The 19,930-nt window shown below is 40.7% G+C and overlaps 1 protein-coding gene across 2 annotated transcripts in view; it reads right to left on the reverse strand.

The window, feature by feature from the left end:
- Nucleotides 1–2,788: 2,788 nt before the first annotated feature.
- The window catches only part of PRKCQ (protein kinase C theta), an 826,629-nt gene continuing 809,487 nt past the window's right edge, over nucleotides 2,789–19,930 (reverse strand). For both annotated transcript variants that reach the window (XM_003201835.4, XM_019614880.2), the window contains exons 14-20: nucleotides 18,152–18,325; nucleotides 16,312–16,403; nucleotides 14,271–14,333; nucleotides 11,958–12,096; nucleotides 7,334–7,522; nucleotides 6,060–6,188; nucleotides 2,789–4,781 (exon numbers count right to left, since the gene is read on the reverse strand). In XM_003201835.4, the coding sequence (XP_003201883.2) occupies nucleotides 4,626–4,781; nucleotides 6,060–6,188; nucleotides 7,334–7,522; nucleotides 11,958–12,096; nucleotides 14,271–14,333; nucleotides 16,312–16,403; nucleotides 18,152–18,325 (942 nt within the window). In that variant the 3' untranslated portion in view covers nucleotides 2,789–4,625. The remainder of the gene's footprint in view (nucleotides 4,782–6,059; nucleotides 6,189–7,333; nucleotides 7,523–11,957; nucleotides 12,097–14,270; nucleotides 14,334–16,311; nucleotides 16,404–18,151; nucleotides 18,326–19,930) is intronic.

Below are 19,930 nucleotides of genomic sequence, written 5' to 3' on the forward strand. Positions count from 1 at the left end.
TATCATCCAGGAGGACAGATTAGAGCTGTTCATCTGTTCTAGTCTCATACTCTCCTACCCTCTGAAATCTCCAGAAATCCTGTGCTTCATCTACAAAAACAGTTCTGGGAAGATACTAATGACTTTGAAAAGTAGAAAGAAAAACAGTACAGCTGTAGTTGAAAACACCAAATGAAGGGAAATGAAAGGGGCAAGAAATTATACCATCCAAATTATACCATTCTGTATCCCTCTCTTCTCCTCTGTTTTCTTTTTCTGTGCTTGTTTCTTTCTTCACAACACAAAGCTGTTGCTCTTTTTTTCCCATTTCATTTTCCTATCGTTTTGTATTCTTGTATATATAAATATTTAGTTGACATAGATGATAAAGGATTCCACCATGCCTGTTACCAACAGTAGGCAAGGTACCCACATTCTCAGGTACAGTGGCTGAGCTGTGTAAAACCACTGGCTTGCAACCAATTCCAGTTCCAGAAGAGCCAGAAATACATTAGTTCTTTTTTTCACCAGCTTTGCATGCCCCGTCTTGGTTGCTGTGATACAACAAAGCTAAAACATTTTTGTAAGCAGGAAAGGTAGAAAAACTTCCTGTGGTCTTCACTGAGACCTACAGTAGCTTCACAATACCGCAAGGCACAATTGGGGTACAGTATCATGATCTTACTAGCTGATCTGGCACCTCTTGGAGGGAGAGATCAATTTAGATTGCAGCTGTGATCTCTTGGTTTTTAAGTTTATAAGATGAAAATACAGTTGTAAAGGGAAGAGTATACCTACTTGAAGTACTCATTTTTGGAGCTGTACTGACACAGGCACTTTTAGAACAACTGTGCAAAGCTGCCTTTCACCTCAGCATGAGCATCAAAAGGCTTGACAGGATGCAGAATGGATCTCAGTCTTCCCAATGAGACAGGTAGCTCTACATAGGAGCTGCGAACCAGCCTGGTGACTCAATTGGTTTTACTTCCATTCCTGATCTATTTATTAGCCTGAGGTGTAGTTTGATGAATGCCAGCTGCAAGAATTTGTGTATCTGTCCAGTGAAGCAGCTCCTGAAGCTCTAGTTGAAGCAGATGGTTCTGGAGGTTGGAATCTGATGTTTGCAGGCACAATACTCCTACATCAGTGCTGTGACCCCACAGGGTTTTGGCACAGTACTGGACTTCTAGCAAATGAATAATCAAACTTGGCAAGACCTGGCAAGCTCTACTGTGCCAATTATATTATTTGGAGAAGAAGGAAGGAGAAAAAAGAGAAAAGAGAAGAGAGGAGAAGAGAGGAGAGGAGAGGAAACGGATAGGAGAAAGGGAAATGGAAAGGGAAGGGGAAGGGAAAGGTGAAGGGAAAGCAGAAGGGGAAAGGGAAGTGGAAAGGGAAGTGGAAAGAGAAGGGGAGGAGAAGAGAGGAGAGGGACAGTTATGGAGGTGTCATATTAAGCCAAAGCAAAAGAACATTTCTGTGACTGCTAGGGCTCCTGTTCATTTCCGTGTGGGTGTTTGGCTTTCAGCCCATGTCAGCTCCTATCTCTTGATCACTCTCACCACAAGAACACACTTACTGCTTGCCACATCTCTCCTTGCATACCACAGACACAGTTGGGCGGGTTTTCAGGCCGTGGCCCTGGTGAGAAATGCAGCACGTGTGGTGGCACATACCCATCCCTCCTGCCTCCCTCCCCCCAGCCTCAGTAGGCTTGTTTTTTAAACAAAAGATGCTCTGCAGAGAGAAGCAGCCAGTTCTTTCTTGTGGTTTGCATCAAAAGCCCTGCAGTAAGCTTACCGCTGCATCTGCTCTAACAGTTAACAAAACATGCACTTCCTCAGAAGTCACTCTTATGTTTGGCTGTTTTTGCTACACAAGAACTACAGCTGGGGTGTGGAAAACCCTGTCTTTGGTCAGAGAGGTGTTAAACCCTTCTGCTCTTCAGTTACTCAACCACAAGAGGTGATTCAGCACCTTCCTTCCTCAGGCTGTGTACTTGGGCTCTCCCGGCATTGCTGCCAAATGTAAACCACTGTGGCCTTGCAAGAAAACATCATCTCTGAGACATTTAAAATAGTGTGTTGCTCAATTATCTTTAAATACAGAAATTCAGTATCTGGGCTGAGTCAGGCTGTCTAGACTCCTTCCATAGCATGTGGACTGTCAGTCACTCCAAAGAGTTGGCTGATCAGTCCCTGGTGAGGTGTTGAAGACCATGGAATCATAGAACAGAAGGTTGGAAAAAGATCTCTAAGATCATCAACTCATCCCCACCATGCCCCTTAAACCATGTTCCTCAGTGCCACATCCAGCCCTTCCTCGAACACCTCCAGGAATGATGACCCCACCACCTCCCTGGGCAGCCTGTGTCAATGCCTCACCACTCTTCCTGAGAACAATGTTTTCCTAATACCCAATCTAAAGATGGCCAGCGATGCTCTCGAACACTGACCATCTCTTCACATCTGGCTCTGCAAGTCTATAGATCCTGGTTACAGCTGTCTCAACCCCTTATAGCAAAAAGGAACATTTTACTTCTTGGATTCCTCTGCACAGCATGGAATCCTGGTTTAGGTGCTCACCCGTTACCGATGATTCCTATGAGCTCTTCAGTAGAAATAAACACATTCACATCCAGGGACAAATTGACCATGCTGAGTATTTTGTGGCATCAGCAGAAAATGCAGGTTGCATTTGGCTTCTGAATTGCTCATGCAGTCATGGAAGAGTTACAGTTTCCCAGATGCCTGATGACCCTGTGTATTTATGGTCTGAACATCCCACAGAAAGCACAGAGACATTTTAACAGCTTTTCATAGCACCTCTGTTTTTTTTTTTTCCACATTTAATCACTTTCACACCCGTTTTCCATCAGCATACAACATTTTATTAAACTGTACAAACAGCACAGGCATTTCAGAAATCCACTTTAGCCGTTCAAATTAAACGTGAAAACCAACTGCACAAACTGCAAGCACAGATCCCCCTGTACTTTATGCAACATAATTAAACAAGAATTTCACAAAAAGTCACAGGGCTGAAATCTGCTTTGCTTCTATTTTTTGTCAATGTTAGGCACCTCTTACTATCAGCCTTGCAGGTTTCAGTGCCTGCAGTTGCTGCCAGCGATATCCCAGCAGTGGCTGCACAGTCTGCAAGGCTGCATTCATCCTGTTGAGAGCTCCAGTTCCACTGGAGCCAGAAAGGCACCTCTAAAAAGAATCTGATTTTGAGACGATTCATCTTCCAGAAGTTATCTTCTTAAAGGGGCTGAAGTTGTTTATGCAACAAAACACCAAATTTACACATTCCAGTTAGAGCCAAACGCAAGCTGGGGTGACTTAAGTCTAAATTATTAAAGAATCTTCTGTTTGGACTTTGATTTAATTTTGACACAGTACTTACTGGTGTAAAAATCAGTAGTTGGTAGATTCTGCGCTTCTCCAACTTCTGAAAACAGCACAACTTTATTTTAAAAGATCCTTTTATGAATGGGTAAGGGATGAGATTATTATTGACCAGCTACATTTCACAGCCTGCTAGGGGATAGAATATGCAGCAAAATATCATGAAGTGGAGAGGATCACTCTCAACTGGTGTGCCATCCCACACTGCCATGTTTGTGTCTGCAATGCATGTCAAAGTGTTGGGGCACTGTTTACAGCAACAGGAAGTATATCAGCCTTTATAAGGACTGATTACTAACATGCCAGTGAAATACAGCAATCGTAGAAAGGTTGATTGTATGATGCTTAAAGAAAGGTTTGAGGAAAACTCTTCCATATATCTGATTCAGTTTCAGAAAAAACTCCAGACAGTCCCGTCCATATTTTGCAATGATTCTGGTATGTTTGAGGACAGTTAAAGCTTTAGAACATGGATTATCAATGTTTTCTTCTGGACTGCTACCTCCCATCTTTTCTGCTCAAGTACGGAGAGTAAAACCACTGGGTTTCTACACTGATCTTGATACTTGCGATTACAACGCTCCTCCTTTATGTTTGAGCCATTGGGTGAGATATAGAAATGCTGGAAAGTGCACCTACAAAATTTCTTAATCCCAGTGGACCTTGTGGCATAAAAAGGAATCCTAAAACCTGTGAAGATTATTTTTTAGGCATGTGGAGAGATATTTGGCTTCTTCAACATTCCTGTGCACATAGGCTCATTTCTGCACATGTTCAAATGGAAGTTGCAAAAGCACCCAACCTGAAGTCTTTCCCAGATGCCCTCAGGACCGGAGCTCAACTCTCATTTTTCAGGAGGAGCTGGGTCCAGATAAGAATTGCAGAAATAAGCACTGAAAGCATCATCAGTTGCTGCTTCTTACGGAGAAACCCAGTGATTGTGAGTACAAGTACAGAGGAAAATGTTTTGGCATCTCCTCCTATTCAGATGTTTGAAACTTCAAGAAAACTGGGAAAATAGAGGAGAGAGGCCAAAAGATACCATGATGAGACTTCATCCTTAGCGAATGTGGCTGGCATCTGCTCCAGGCTGGAACAAGCTGAAAGCCTTCAGGCATGGTACAGTTTCACTGAAGTGTTTTTCTGGTGGGTTCTTGATAAAAACAACCATGCACAGTCTTCAATTGACAAGATGCTACTCAAATCATATGTGGAATTCCATCAGTAAGGCAGATCTCAGGAAAATATATTCTCCATTTTAGGGTTCACAAAAGAAAAGTTGCGGAACATATTTTGGTCCATGCTGTTAATCAGTGCCCTGTCAGCACAAGACAGTCTAGGCTTTTCACTTAGAAATTCCTTGTCAAAGTTGCTACAGTCACTTGGAGATTTCTTTGAGAAAAGGAAAAATAAAACACTGTCAAATCACTAATACTCTTACGTTCATTATAATCCTACTGGCCATATCAGGCCGATTCCTGTAGACTCAATTTTCACCAAGGAACCTACAATGTGTTTGTCTCTGCCTTTTTCCACTATAGTTAGCTACTAGAGCCCAAATAACGCACAGTAACTTGTCAGGCTGCATTGAAGTGCTGTCTGAGCTTTTAATATCCAGCAGTCAGTGCTAATCACTTTCTTATTACTGTCCTATTGCAGTAGTAATGGGAATAAATTTTACATAAGAAGCACTGAGCCTGTGATCAATGTATTCTGCCATGCAGGGATGTTACAACACCGTAAAACAGCAAACTGGATCCACTGATTAAAAAATGCTTGTGAAAGACTGAAAAATAGAAGTCTGTTGCACATATCAAAGTAAATTATTTTACTGTTATTAATAGGACTGATTCTATTCTAACTTAACTGACCACCTGGTTACTGAAACTACTTTTCCTTCTTTATCCTCTGCAATGAAACAGATAAATCCTATAGAATGGGCCATATTTATGCAGATAAGGAAAGGCATTCTAAGTGGCATTCAAACCCCTCCTATGCTAACTGAAACAGGGATGAGTTCCTTACTTTATTGTTCCCCAGGTGTGTACATGTCAGGCCTGGGCTCCTTTTAGCCATCAGAAAAGAGCAGTACCAATGACAAAGGCAGGCATCCTAGCCAATACGTAGATACAGCTCATAACTCTCTAGTGCCTGTACAATGAGTGAGGCTATGGCAGATCAAAATTATAGATGGTTTCAGCCATCTATCTCATATACATATCTGATGTACACAACAGACAGCCTTTGCACAATTTAATCAACATTTGGACACTTGAGCAAGAGTTAACATTTTCCATTCTGACTTCCCAAAACCAAGGTCCTCCTTCAACTTTTATATCTAGAAGTATAGAACTCTAGAAGATGACCCTGAAAATCTGAGGGCATTTTGAAAGCCCTGGTGCCTTCAGCTGCTAGTTTAAATATGAAGTCAAAATGTATTCACCTTTACAATGCTGACTCCATGAATCTAAACAAGATTTGAGCTATCTGATTTTTAAGACCCACGTCTGAAAACTTTTGATCCTTAAATGAAATAGATTAAAACAGAACTGTTGGTTCTGGCATTGGTTTATTGCTTACATGTTCATGAGGGTATAAATATTTGGGGAAAGAATGATTTAGAATAGAACGGCATGAGTTGGGGGGAAATGAAAGAAGATGTAGCCTTACCACTCTTGGTTTGAAAGGAGGCTCCATCCTTCTTTCTTCTAAAGCTTCCCAGTTTATTTCCCTGAAAAAGGCATGCTGGCGGATATTCCCTCTTGCTCCTAGTCTTCTCTCAGGTTCTCTCACAAAAAGCTAAAATTTTGAAGAAAAATAAATGGCTTACTATTTAGTATTTATTAATAACAGAGTATTCACTGGGATTCTATCAGACAGGATCTCACACTTCAAACTCAAGCAACACTGATGAGAGCACGAAGACTCTTGTACCTTACTAAATTTCTGACTGGATAACCAATTTGGATTCTTAGTCTAATATGCCAAAAACCGATGGCCAAGATCTGGTCATATTTTATCTTTGTAAGAGAGAGAAGACAAATTTGCTACAGTAATGAGAACATATGTGTTTGAGAGTGCAAGCACACGACTACATAGGTGAAATCTCTATATCACACTTGAAAGCTTTTGTCTAGATGATTTCTTTATATCAGGCAAATACTTACAGCTGAAATGTAAGCACATTCTGTGTAAATATTGGTCTGAGCTACGTGGGGTTGCTTTCACCTCCCATAGCTTTGGATCATTTGAGTATCTTTATCTGACCCCTCATTTCTAATGAAGAAAAAATATTCAATGTAGGTGCAGAATATCTATGTCTTCCTGAAGCAAGCGCCTTTTGAATGCTTCCATTACTATCACTTTATAATGAGTCCCACTGCTCACAGAACAGAAGCTAAAACAATCTCTTATTCTCCATTATTTTGCAGTGGAATGCTGTATATTGCCCTGTCACTTTGTAAGGACAAAAGTAAAGGTATGGACTGTGGGTCAAATGTGACCAAAAGTTAGTGATGAACAAGTTTACTCACATTAGCTGAATCATTTAGCCCTTTGTACATGCTTTCTTACCATACTCATTCATGAGGTAAGAGGCCTTAGCTTAAATAATGTTCATAGTCAGCCCAAAACCAGACTGAGGGAAAGTAACTTGTTAGGTTAATTATGACATCACTAAGTTTTTATCTATCTTAACTCAAGAAGAATTTCCATCCCAAGCCAGAAAAGCTACAATGCTACCTGGCATAGTACTGAGAATGAGGCAATGAAACATGAAGTGCACTGATGCTGGGGAACCAAAAAGGCTAAAAGGATGGTCATTAGAAGGAGGCAGAAGAGTGCTTCACTCACAATGGACACTACACATTACTGTGTAGGAGAAAAGGGACAAAAATCCTGACATGGGGCAAAAAGACTTTCATCTAATCTATGGTAATTCTTACCTTTACCAAAATGTCCTTTGCATCCTTGTCAAGCCAGCGAGGGTAGAATGGATTATCCATACGGATAGACTGGAAAAGCTCCTCTTCATCTTGGCCATGGAATGGAGATTGGCCAATAAGCATCTCATACAGGAGGACACCAAACGACCACCAGTCAACGGAGGTGTTGTATTTCTGCCCCAGCAATATCTGCCCAAAGACAGGAGACAAAGACAGTAAAATGTCTGTTGTCAGTATTTCAGCTTCAGAGATGTGGCCAGGCTCTCATCCTTCAACAGCTGCTTTGTTCTGAATGTGACAACAGAGGTACTTTTCCTACCTGAAGCATGAGCCAGAGCACCTGTCAGTGGTACAGGTGCTGTGGTTCAAGAAGCTCCTAATCACAGCAACACCTGGGTGCCAGAACAGTACTTCACACTGTGAACACTCTGAATAACAGTTTGTTTTCTAGTTAGCTCTTGAGTATATAAATGACCCAATAACTCCTTCAGTCCCTATGTAAACAAGATCTGCATTGTGCAACCATATAAAATCCATATTGTTCAAATATTTGTTTTCAAGGGAATGTAGTGTCAACATGTCGAGAACTCAACATGGCCAAACTGCCTGTTTAACATGCTCAGTGGCCTTAAAAATCTTCATAAAAATGCAGCGTTGCTGCAATACAAACCACAGGCTATGTTAGTTCACCCCCCTTTAGTCAGTTCAAATGTGTTTGAGCTTCACATAGAACAAAGCATCTGAGGATCCTGAAATCATAACTCAGAGTTTTCCTTGGTATCCCAAATCCTTCTTTCAAGAGGTTTTGATTTCATCAGAAATTGAGTAGGACAGGCTGGCTGGGGTGATGATCTCCCCTATTAATCAGTTTGGCACTGTTCTGCCCTACAAACTTGCCCAGATACCACCAACTTCTCAGACTTCCCTGACAGAGAATTAATCTCACCAGCCTTTAGATTATGCAGGTAAGAAAATTATGCAAATTTTAGACATCACACTGAATATATCTACCTGCTGTAAAATGCAACCCTGGTTTTTCTCTTTTGGTTATCAAGGAGTCTAGACAACATGCTCATATTCAAAGCCAGGCTGGATGGGGCTTTGAGCAACCTAGTCTGGTGGGAGGTGTCCTTGCCTGTAAAAAGGGGATAGAACTAGATGATCTTACAGGCTGCTTCAAACCCAAACCATTCTATGATATATAGGTAATTACATTACAGATGTCTAATGAAAAGTCTAAAAATCTTCTAAAGAAGTCTATGATGTCTGGAGTTGTTATCAGGATTTTGGAGCTGTGGAGGGTAACAGTTCATTTTAAGCCATGATCTTGTGCTCACAACCTGGTTGCATTGCCATCTCCTATAGAACAGCTGCAGTGCAGGTATCAATGGCAAACCATGGAAATGGCTTAATAACAGTTAAAACAATCACCTAGACCAGCGCATATAAATATGCTGAAAATTTGCAATTTAGAATCTTTACTTCTAGCTCTAAGGTACAGTAGAAATGTCTGAGTCTACTGTACGGCCTCGTCTGAATGTCTTGTAAGTGCTTTAGAGAGGTGTTTGCCACTTGGACCTGGATTCATTTGATTTCCTAAAGGTTATGTATTTTATTAAGCTAGTTTTCCAGAGTCTTTCTGGAGTCAACGGAGGAAAAACGTTGATTTATCTAACTTACACATCTGTGGTAGGAAGGGATGAATTGGCTTCTTGAGATGCTTGTTTTCCAACAGTGCTATAAGGTGCCATCTGATTCTTCATGTTTTGATGGATTTTCTCATGTTAGGTGAGAATATCTCCCTCTGAGGTACATGTAGCATCTAGCAAAGTAGCACCTTAATATCTAATGTCTAAACCCAAGCTGATGTACAGTGCACATGACTAACATATCTGTCTCCAAAATTCCAAAAGAGGAAACACAAAAAATGATCACAAAAAAGGTATCTATTTGAATATAAGAGGCAGTATAAACAACGTTTCACTCAGAGTGAAAAAAAAAAAGGAACCAGTAAGTATCCGTAGCACATTTCCTTGGTCTGTTTATAAACAAAATCATCCAAACTTTTCCCTCTGAAATGACACATTTCTTTTACAAGGCCTTTTCAAATTATAAAGGATCTGGTAAACTAAATTAAATGATTTCAGTTGGTTAAGAGAAAGATTTATTAGTTTTGTTTTCTCTGAAAATGTGAAGTCCAGAAATTTAATTTCAGGTTAATTCTTTTTCTTTCTTTTCCGTCAAATATTTTTTAAGATAAACAATTGCTCGTCTATTGACCGAAAGTCCTCTTATTTGCACAGCTACAGAAAAGAGATCTGTAACAAATTACAATGCTAGCAGTCACACTGAAATACTGACAAGACGTCCATAGGTTCCAGTTGGTACTGCATCCAGATGGGGAGTCTTAGCACAGGACAGACATATATCTGTTGGAACGTGTCCAGAGGAGGGACACTAAAATGATCCAAGGGATGGAACACCTCTCCTATGAGGACAGGCTGAGAGAGCTGGGGCTGTTCAGCCTGGAGGAGAGAAGGCTGTGACCTGATAATGTCCTGTCAGTATCTAAAGGGGAGCTGCAGGAAAGCTGCAGGAAAGAATGGGACAGACTCTTTAGGAGGATCTGTTGTGACAGAACAAGGGGAAATGGCTTCAAGCTTAAGGAGTGTTTAGGTTTAGATTGGATATAAGCAAAAAATCTTTTGCAGTGAGGTTGGTGTGGCACTGGAACAGGTTGCCTAGAGATGTGGTGACTTTCAAGGCAAGGCTGGATCAGGCCCTGGGCAACCAAAAGCCTGTGTCCCTATTCATTGCAGGGGAGTTGGACTAGATGACCTTCAAGAGTCCCTTTCAACTCTAAAGATTCTATGATTCTATGAACTTCTGGCAGGAGAATTGATCCATAAACTAGCAGTGCTTTCAGTTTGGAGCTAAAATGTTTTATATGATCTTGTTGGATCCCTAAAATAAATGATAGTGTAGAAATAAACCTATGAGGTATTTCTAACACTCTCTCTTTCATGAAGTAAAATCATAGGTAATGGATTATCATTTGGCTCTCCTTTAGGATCCAAAAAATGTATTTTCTTTTTAAAATGAAAGCATATTGAAATGAAATAAATGACAATTTCATTTTGATGGCAGAGTACATTTACACCTGTTCTCAGGCAATAGAAATCCAGTTATTGAAGAGACTTGTCCTTGTGTCAGCAGTGGAGTAATTTAGATCAGAACGGAAGTCTTGGTAGAGAGTAAATGATCAATGAATTATAGTAGAGGGGAAGGAAAAAAAAAAGAACAACCAAAAGCTTTAAGAGCAATTTGGAAAGCACTGATATCCATCATGAAAACACTGAAATAATGAAATGGGATTCTGAAAGGGAAATAAATGGATTTCAGAGTGATGTCAGACATGACACAGGATGAGTCTTAGATTCTTCTCTGAGATGAAAAATGTCTTCTTTGGCCTCATTTTGCCACCTAATTAGTCAAAATCTGTTCACAGAGACATCTGTCATTGTTTGAACTCACTGCTTTAAGGGAGCACCCTATTTTCTGGATGGATCTAGTCCAAACTGAAGTCTAGTGTCTGTGACCACCTGGATTTACTGCATGGGCAAATAAAGGCCAAATTCAGTTTTTCTAATTAATGTATGAGGGCTGCTCTGAAAGTACTATCTCCTATTTTATTCTGTTGGCTCATAACTTCAGAGGTGTACGTACAGGTTGAATCTTCCCACCAGTATTTAGTTACAAGTTGTTGCTATGTAACAGATGGCTGCAGAGAGGCAGCCTGACAAAACGGCATCTGACATGGAAGTGCATATGAAGCAAAGGTGTGGAACTGAACTCCTCTGTGAAGAAAAAATTGCACCTGTTGATATTCATTGACGCTTGTTGGACATGAAAAAAGACTTAATAGTGGATGTTAGCACAGTGAGGTGCTTAGTGATGCCTTTCAGTCACGATGCAATCGCAGCAGCTGTGAAACAGTGAGACACTTCTGCTGGTGCAGATTTTTAGAAGTGCAGCATGCAGGCTCTTGTACATTGCTGGTGAAAATACACTGCTAATGGTGGAGACTATATTAAAAATAGTGTTTTGTAGCTGAGAATTTGTTCTATCAAATAGTGTTATCGTGCTCTCTGTATCTGTTGTGTAGTTTGCATAGAAATAAATAGTAGGCATTACTTTCAGAGTGATCTATGTATCAGCAGATATCAAATGGGGAAAGAAAAGAGCATTTTCTAGTCATCTATGCTGCATGCAACCTGGAGACAATCTCCAACCAAGCTCCAGCCTCGCAGGACAGTACCTCACAGATAGCACAAATGTCCAAGTCAAGGAGTTAGAGATAAGTCTTAACAAAACCTATGAGCTCTACCCTGCCCTTGTTAGCTCAAGCACGTTCAGGACTGGACACAGCCACATCATTGCTAGTTTCCCACCTTCACCTGGGTGCAGCTTGCAGAGTTAAACTGAAATACAGTTTTAGCCTGGGACTGTTCAAGTGTAGGCTATTGCATTTTGCAGCCTCCATCACCACTGACCAACAGTCATGTCTCAAGGTGAGTTCTCTGTCCCACGGTGGATTTTCAACATCTCTCAGCCCCACACCTACCTCAGGAGCAATATAGTCAGGAGTCCCACAGAAAGTACTTGTCTTTGCATCTCCAAACATGTTCTCTTTACACATCCCAAAGTCAGCAATTTTGATGTGCCCTTCACTGTCCAAGAGAACGTTGTCTAGCTTCAAGTCCCTATGGAGGAGAAGAAGGGAACACATATTTTTAAACTGTTACAGAGCCATGCAGTTTTAGCAGTGTACACCCTTCAATTTGTTATCTTCCTCTGTGTAGTGCCTATGTACTGCAATTACAAAGGGAGGCTGAGGGTTGAAGAAGGAGCTGCTGTCCACTGAACTTCAATATCCCTCTTCCTCGTTTCCCCTGCCCAAGCACAGACCTATTTGCTGGTGAAGACTTTAACCACACACTGTTTTTCAATTTATTTTTATTTTTATCAGAAATGACATTGACTATTTGACTTTCTCAAAGAAGGTCACTTCTAATGTACTGTGTTACTGAGATGGTTATCTACAGATGCAGGAAAGATGGCTCTTCATCCTCTTTCTACAAAACTCCTTTGCAGTGCCTACACAACAAACTGTTGTCATGGGGCAATTATTTGCTGTTGCTAGAAAACAGACAAAGAAATAGCAGGAGTCATCAATCAAAAAGAAATATAGAGACAACCAAGACATTTGCTTTCAGTGGCAGACATTCATGTTGTCACAATTTCCAGCTGGAGTGAATTATTTTAGTTACATCATGGAGATCAATCTCTGCCTGTCAGCACTGCTTTTATTCATCTGGTAGTTTGAAGTAAAACAAAAAGTCCATCGCCTACAGTTTGCTTTTGCAATTTTGATGAGTCTCAAACTCATTGGCTTCAGAGATTGGAGTTTCTGCCAAAGCTGCCTTTGCTCATTCATTAAAATTTAAACCAACATTTCCAGACATGGGTGCAGGACACAGAACAGCTGGATTCATTATTCTTACTACATCACAAGTTGTGTAGCTTCAGAAATGATTTCTATCCATTTTCCTAAGTGCTTAGTTAGCTCTGACTGAGAGACTGACGGCTGTGAGTTCTCAGCAGACCTTATTTTCATTGTCTCCAGTGAAAAAAGGCAAATGAAGCAGGACTGGTCAAATCTTTTCTACCAAAGCCTGATACCCAAAGCAACACCATACTGATTCCTGAGCTACTTATTCATACCAGAATGTAACCTAATGTCTAACCAACATTTTGCCCTCACTTTCCAACATGTCATATGGCTCCAGGCCCTCACAATCTCTCTTCTTTCACAGGAAGACAGGTCCCAGAACCTGGCAGACCACTGGAGTAGCAGTTTCAAATAAAAATGTGAGTGATATGCAAAAAGTCAATGTTAACAGTCCTGTCATGAACCCAAAACATCCCGCAAATGCTTTTGATCAACTTTTTAAGAAGAGTGGGCAAAACCAATGGACACAGCTAAGTGGTTTGGGAACCACTGAGACTCTAGAAATCATCCTGGCTTAATGCTATTGAAACAGATCTCATGTTTATGCAACTGCCATCATGGGTCAATAAACAGCTCTCACAATGAGTACTAATAATGAATAATGAGATTTTATATGAATGAAAGTTTGATTTTAATGAGAGAGTGAATTGTAAATAAGCCACTCACTTTTACATCTTTCTAATGTTCACACTATGTAACAGACATAGAAATAAGCTCATTTTGGCTTCAGGAAACCACCAATTCAGTGATCTTTCTCATTTGCTTATTACAAGCCATTTACTTCCTGCTTTTATAAAAGGTTGCAGTGTAACAACTAAGTTTTTCCAAGAAGACAAGTTAGATGAGAGCTCCCCAGAAATTCAGTTTCTGCTTTCAACCGTTTCCTGATTTTTGCAGTCCCTCTTGCTTCCATCTTGTCCCCATCTTTTCTTACAGATGCCAAGCACAACCCTTGTGTGTCAGATCAAAACACCTACTTCATAACCTACAGCATAACTTCCAAGCTCTTAAGAAGTGAACAAGCAGCACAGCAGATTCTGCAAATTTCTCATGGTTTGGTTGAACCCATCTCAATACATGGAAAGCTTAAACTGAGTGCCTATGCTGAGTGCTATATGAATGACTTGGTGTAAATGAATCAATTAGCCTGCTTTAATGTTAATTGGAAAAGGACTGAATTCCAAAGAAGGGCTCCACTCTGCCTTTTCTGAACTACCTCTTCAAAAGAAAACAGCCAGTCATTTTTGAAGGAAATCTGCATAGAAGTGTAATGCCAGTAAATATCTCCAAGAAAGTCTCTTACAATCAGTACTTCCAGGGAAAGCACAGAAGTTTAACATATTAGACAGTAAGGAGTAAAATTACCTGTATATTATGCCCTTTAAATGGAGAAACTGCAGCCCACTTATGATTTCAGCAGCATAAAACCTGCGTGATAGAAAGAACAAATCAGAATATATGTTTCCCAAAAGTTGTTTTCAGCTAGACCCCCAAAAGATGAAAGTTTGCCTTCACAGGAGGCCAAAATTTCACTGAGTCCGTGAAGGCCTGGAGCATCTCCAGAAAGCTGGATTTTACAGGAAGGACAATATGAGATTCCCACAACCATTCTACATAGCTAGCAGTCCATCTTCCACTGAAACTACTTTGGGAAATGGCAAGGATTTGATGTGTGGTCATCTTCAGGGCTTTGGTAACCACATTACATGGCTAGCTGTAAATTTCTGATGTGCAGTTCTCTATGTGGATGTGTCCTTAAGTGCACCAGGTTGGAGGACATCTGGGCTTGGGAACAACACAGATTCCTCAGCTTGTCAAGCAGATCTTTTCATTGCCCAGATCAATGACGTGTTTCCAAAGTTTTACCCAAGACGTGAACTAGATAGCAGCTTGGTGATCTTTCTGTGGAGACTTTTTGAGTTTTAGATCTTTGCTCTGAACAAGTTTCTGCCTAAACTGCAGAATGAAAATGCTCTGCCCAGAAAGGAATGTAACCACCAGCTCATATTCGCTTTGTGGTGTTGTAAGGCTTTGCTCCATCATCTTCACTGCATTGACCTCAAGGCTTAATTATGAACATTCAAATAGTTTTGTAAAAAATAAGGAGCCCAGTAAAGTGAACACAGATTTAAATGAAGTTTTTCAATTTTTTTTTTATAATTATTAAATAAAATTTAATTCCTATAGCGGCTTCAATGTTGACTTTTGAAATATCATTTACTTCACAGAAGGATTAAAAAACCTTTCATTTAGTCTAATTCTCCTACTTAATTTATTTTAATTATCAGTTGGTGCATTTTTTTTCAATCTACATTTACCTTTTGCACTGTCGATAGGTTTTCTTTTATTGTTATTATTTTTTTTTACTCAAACCTTAGAAGGAAAAACTAATGCATTCCATTACTTCTAACAAACAATAACTATGCCTCTGATCACTGCACCGTGAACCTCATTTGAAGTGGTGTTGTAAAGAACAAAATGTCTAGTTCCACAGATGGCTGAAAATGTTTCTGTGGGATTTCTTTGATGACGGCAAAGCCAGGGTGGAGTCTGGGTGCACAATCATTTTTCTAGGGCCTCCAATTTTGGACTGTTCAAGAACTTAATCAATGCAATCCTAGAGCAACCCCAGGGCTGTTTTAATTCAAAGCAGACACCTGTAGGCTGCTTTGAAACGAACTTCATCTAAATAAGATTTCAGGCATGCTCAGTGCTATTTGCAGACAGCTTTAGAGGTAATATCTCAGGCGAAGAGCTACTCTCTGTGAAGTGGACTAATTCAGCAAGTAAAGCAGCCTAAGGCACAGCTTCTATCCAACTCCTGGCTCTTGAACTAAGGGACTATTTGATGTTTGAGGGACTATTTAAATGTCAGAGGGACTATTCTGAGGTTAGCACAAGTGTGACAGCCAGGTCACAGGATGTGAGGAAGCCTCAATTTGTAAGCTGAAGGACAAGACTGCAGGCAGACGCAACGCTGACGAGGGTGTAGCACCATCTGTAACACTTTCAGACAGAAATAGCTTCCCTAGTTGACCAAGAATGCAAAGTAAGTTCACATCTGACTGCAATGAACTGCGTGGATGTGCTCTAAAAAGCTTTTTGTGGGAGGGGAAAGACAGGGAGAGGAAGTGACTAGCTCCAAGTCTGTCACTGAGATGAGGTGATGACCTGCATATCTGTTTTGTTCATTTTGGAGAGAGTGGGAATTGAGAGTAGTTCTGCTTTCATGCTAAAAAGCCAGCTGAGAGAACTTTGCAGAATAAGTAAGTCATAGAGAAGTCAAAGGTTGTGCCCAGGGTTGCCATCACGGGACAGTGGTAGAGCTGGAAAACTAAGAGCCCTAGTGTCCCCATCTTCCTCCTTTGTTTCTACCACATGCCAAAAGGTAATCATAACATCTTACGTTGCTCTGGGAAGGTCAAATTTATGACAGCTCTGGATATGGAACATGAGGTCTCCTCCATTGAGATATTCCATCACAAAAAAGAGATTTTCCTAGAGAATGAGATAAGACAAATATTAGGGATGGAGAAATGAAAATAAAAAAGAGGAAGGAAAATAGTGTCAGGTTTTCAGTAGAAAGCAACTTATCTTTCAAGTTCCTAATTTCTGCTCCTTGTTCTCTAAGCCTGTACTCACCCTCATTACTTTAATTTTTATGAACAGCATTAACAAACATTGTGAAGCCACATAATTACCAGCTTTTACCAGTAGAGCTCAAGGATCACTAGAAAGGGATAAGTAACTTTGCAGTGCTTGTATAATAAAAGGACAGATAGACAAGATTTCTGGGGGACTGATAGAAGAGGAAGAAGCAAATCTCAGATCTCCTCTGGTCCCCAACCCAATGCATCATTCATTCAGTGGAGCGATCTCAAGTTGGTGTTACTTGCATGCCCAAACATCTTTTATGGATGAACATGGCTCTGGCCTTTTTGAGTTACCAGAGACACTGGCCAAATGCAGTTATCTAATCTAAGCGTATGCTTGATTTGAAGCCTGGGAGCTGCTACATTAAACGAGGCAGGACTTGCTAGTCTACTCATATTTGCTGATGATCATTGAGTACTTACATGCTAGAGAAAAGTGAAAAAACACCAAGTTTTGCTCCCCTACCAGGGCAGTGGAAAACTCTCCTCTTGGTACTTAAGAGGGATGGGGGAGATTTCTGTATTGAACAAATGGCAGAAATGATCACCTAGGTTTCCTTTCCAATCCTTGGTGTATGCCATACTGATTTGTCCCCTGCCTTCACCACCAGACCCATGAAAAAGCTGGAGGCCAATTTCCTCAAGTTGGCTTGAAGCAGAATGTACCACACATATCAGTGGTGGCCTTTAGCCCAAGTGCAAACCGTGGAACATCCCTTCCGCACTTAAGTGTACCTATAAAGCAAGAAGATCTCTGTTTTCTGGAAAGAGTCTATCTGTGCAATGAGTTATGCTCCCAATTTAAACTTCTGTTTCAGTAATGTCAGCTTCTGTGTATAAATGCATGAATAAAATAAAATGGACGTGAAGTCTTCTCTGTTCATTAAACATGTGTAGTCAGTTATCTCCAAGCTATGCAAAAGTTTATGAATATCCTCCTTATGTTGTCTAGTGTCCATCATAAATTTTATTTTGGGGGAGGTAGTTTTTTTGACTTGTACTTCTAACACTTAAATAAAGATTTTTATCTATAAAATCCAGCATCTCTGGCAGAAAACCAAGAGCTGGATATTAAAAAAGAAACAAAACAAAACAGAAAATACACACAACAGCACCACAGTGCTTTTTCTTTTCAAATAACTTATCTCTGCCCTAATTTGTGCAGTTTCTTTGGCCAGATCCTTTTAATTACAGTACTCTTATTTAAATGGAAGTGTGGCTGGAAACTCAGCTGTGCAGAGAGTGGCTGTGAACAAAACTTCCATCTGCCCTGCGCTGTGGATGGGGAATGTGTCACCCAGTTCTATGGGCCATGCAGGTAAGGGCTGTCAGCAGCAGCCAAGCCAGTAAAATCTAGAAAAATAAAGGGGATTAATTCCTCTCCTCTTCGGGCAAGAATCAATTCCCAGGACTTACTGTCCTCCTCAAAATCAGTCCCAGAAGGGTGAAACATGAATGCCATCAATTTGTGGTTCATTGCCATTTAGGGCCAGACAAATTTATATATTCAATGCTACTTGAGTTTTGGTTTGGAGTATGATCTCTGTAAAGTACCCTCAGCCTGTGGAGGAATGTGACAGATCCTTGTCTTACCTTGGTTTGAAATGTACAGAAGACATGAGTCAGGAATGGGTGATCCCAAGCTAAAGAGAGGACTCTCTTCTCCACCATCGTACATTCAACATCATCATCCATAAGGACCACATCCTTCTTCAGGGCTTTCACAGCGAAATACTGGTCTGTGTTTTTCAGCTCAGCAAGGAACACCTAGAATGGAAATGGCTGCTCAGAACAACAGCCATGGAAGCTGAGCAAGATGGGCTGAAATGCAGCACCAAGCAGAAAGTTTTGCATGGGAAAATGGCTCTGAGGAATTCATAAGTGTAGACCTTAAGAAGTTGCTATTTAAATTCTGATTCTGTCATGAAGACTGTGTAGACTTTGAATTTGTTCCCCACATCCAGAACTATTTTATGAGGCTGAACTCAGGAAAGATGAGTAACTGGTAATTACAAGAACATGAGCTACATGCTCATATGGACAGGACATGCCAGAGAGCTGAGCACTTCTGACAGCAGAAACCAACATTATGCAAATGCTCATGAGACACATTTCCTGTTTTCTGACTTAAAGTAACAAATCACAGAATATTGCTTTGTCAGCATGTGAAATGCAAATGTCACCAGATCCTCAATAGGTATAAACTGATGTCCACCAGTAGTAGTTAGACTGATGACATCTCTCTCCTCCCTGCCAGCAGGACGTGTAAGCAGACAGCTCAAGTCCCTTGTGCTTCTACAGGACTCCTCTGAGAAAAGTAAAACACATTGCAAAGGAGTTTAGGACCTCTGTTGTTATGGGTAGGGAAACTCAGACATAGAGCAGCACAAAATCGATTTCTAGAGACCATCAAGCAAAGAGCCTCTGCTGGAAAGCAGTGCCAGTTGTGATCTTCGTGTTAACAGACTGTCAACACTGTTTCCCATAGTAATTTTTTATTCCCATGGATAAATACCTACAATTCACCAAAGAGCCCTTTGAAGTTCACTATCAGACACTATTTGCTGAATTAGCTCAGATGTGTTTTGACCCTGACAAAGGTTTTATTTACCCTTTTGGCTACTGTTCTATTTCACTCTGTAGCACTATACAGAGCCTAGAGCCTCCTACAGTGAATGACCAGAAATGCTAACAGTGTTGATGCTGCAGGGACCCTTTTAACTCTCAGTTTTGTGCAGGGCACTGCTTTTCCAAGGAAATCAGAAAGCACAATATAAGTGTGACTTATGCTGTGACTCCCAAGATGCAGGTAGGGGATGTTAGACTTGATGCAGGGGGAGATTCCTTGTGGCTGTGGCCCTCAGTCTCCCTAGGTCCACACAGAAGTGGAGAAGTCTTCCAAGCATGGAGATCTGCATATCTTGTTCTCTTTGTGAATGTCACTCCAAATAAATGACAGCACCAAGAGTGATACCTACATGGGAAACTCGTGGGAGAAGTTTGCTGCAGAAAGGCACAAACTAGCCCTTCCCCTCCATGTCCACATAACGCATGGCAGAGTAATGCAGATTCTTGGCTTCTCAACTTGACAATCCCCTAAGTAACCCTCATCTGGTGAGATCTGTTTTGAGCAGGAGTAGGATGATGTCTGGAAAAACTGTCCTTTGATTATGAATACTTCTATATTGAGACCAAGTTAGTCTGGGATGTGCAGACTTGTGGCTTAGTTTTAACTCACATGTCTCAGCTCTGCTTCATGTACAAAGTGCAGACATGCCAAGTGCTTTCATGTATGCAAAGTCAACACAACAGATATTTCCTCAGTTTAAGATTTGGTTGCAGCAATTGCTCTAGCTCACTTAGCAAAAAGCA

Source organism: Meleagris gallopavo, chromosome 1 (genome assembly GCF_000146605.3).
Source record: "Meleagris gallopavo isolate NT-WF06-2002-E0010 breed Aviagen turkey brand Nicholas breeding stock chromosome 1, Turkey_5.1, whole genome shotgun sequence".
NCBI classification, from domain to species: domain Eukaryota; kingdom Metazoa; phylum Chordata; class Aves; order Galliformes; family Phasianidae; genus Meleagris; species Meleagris gallopavo.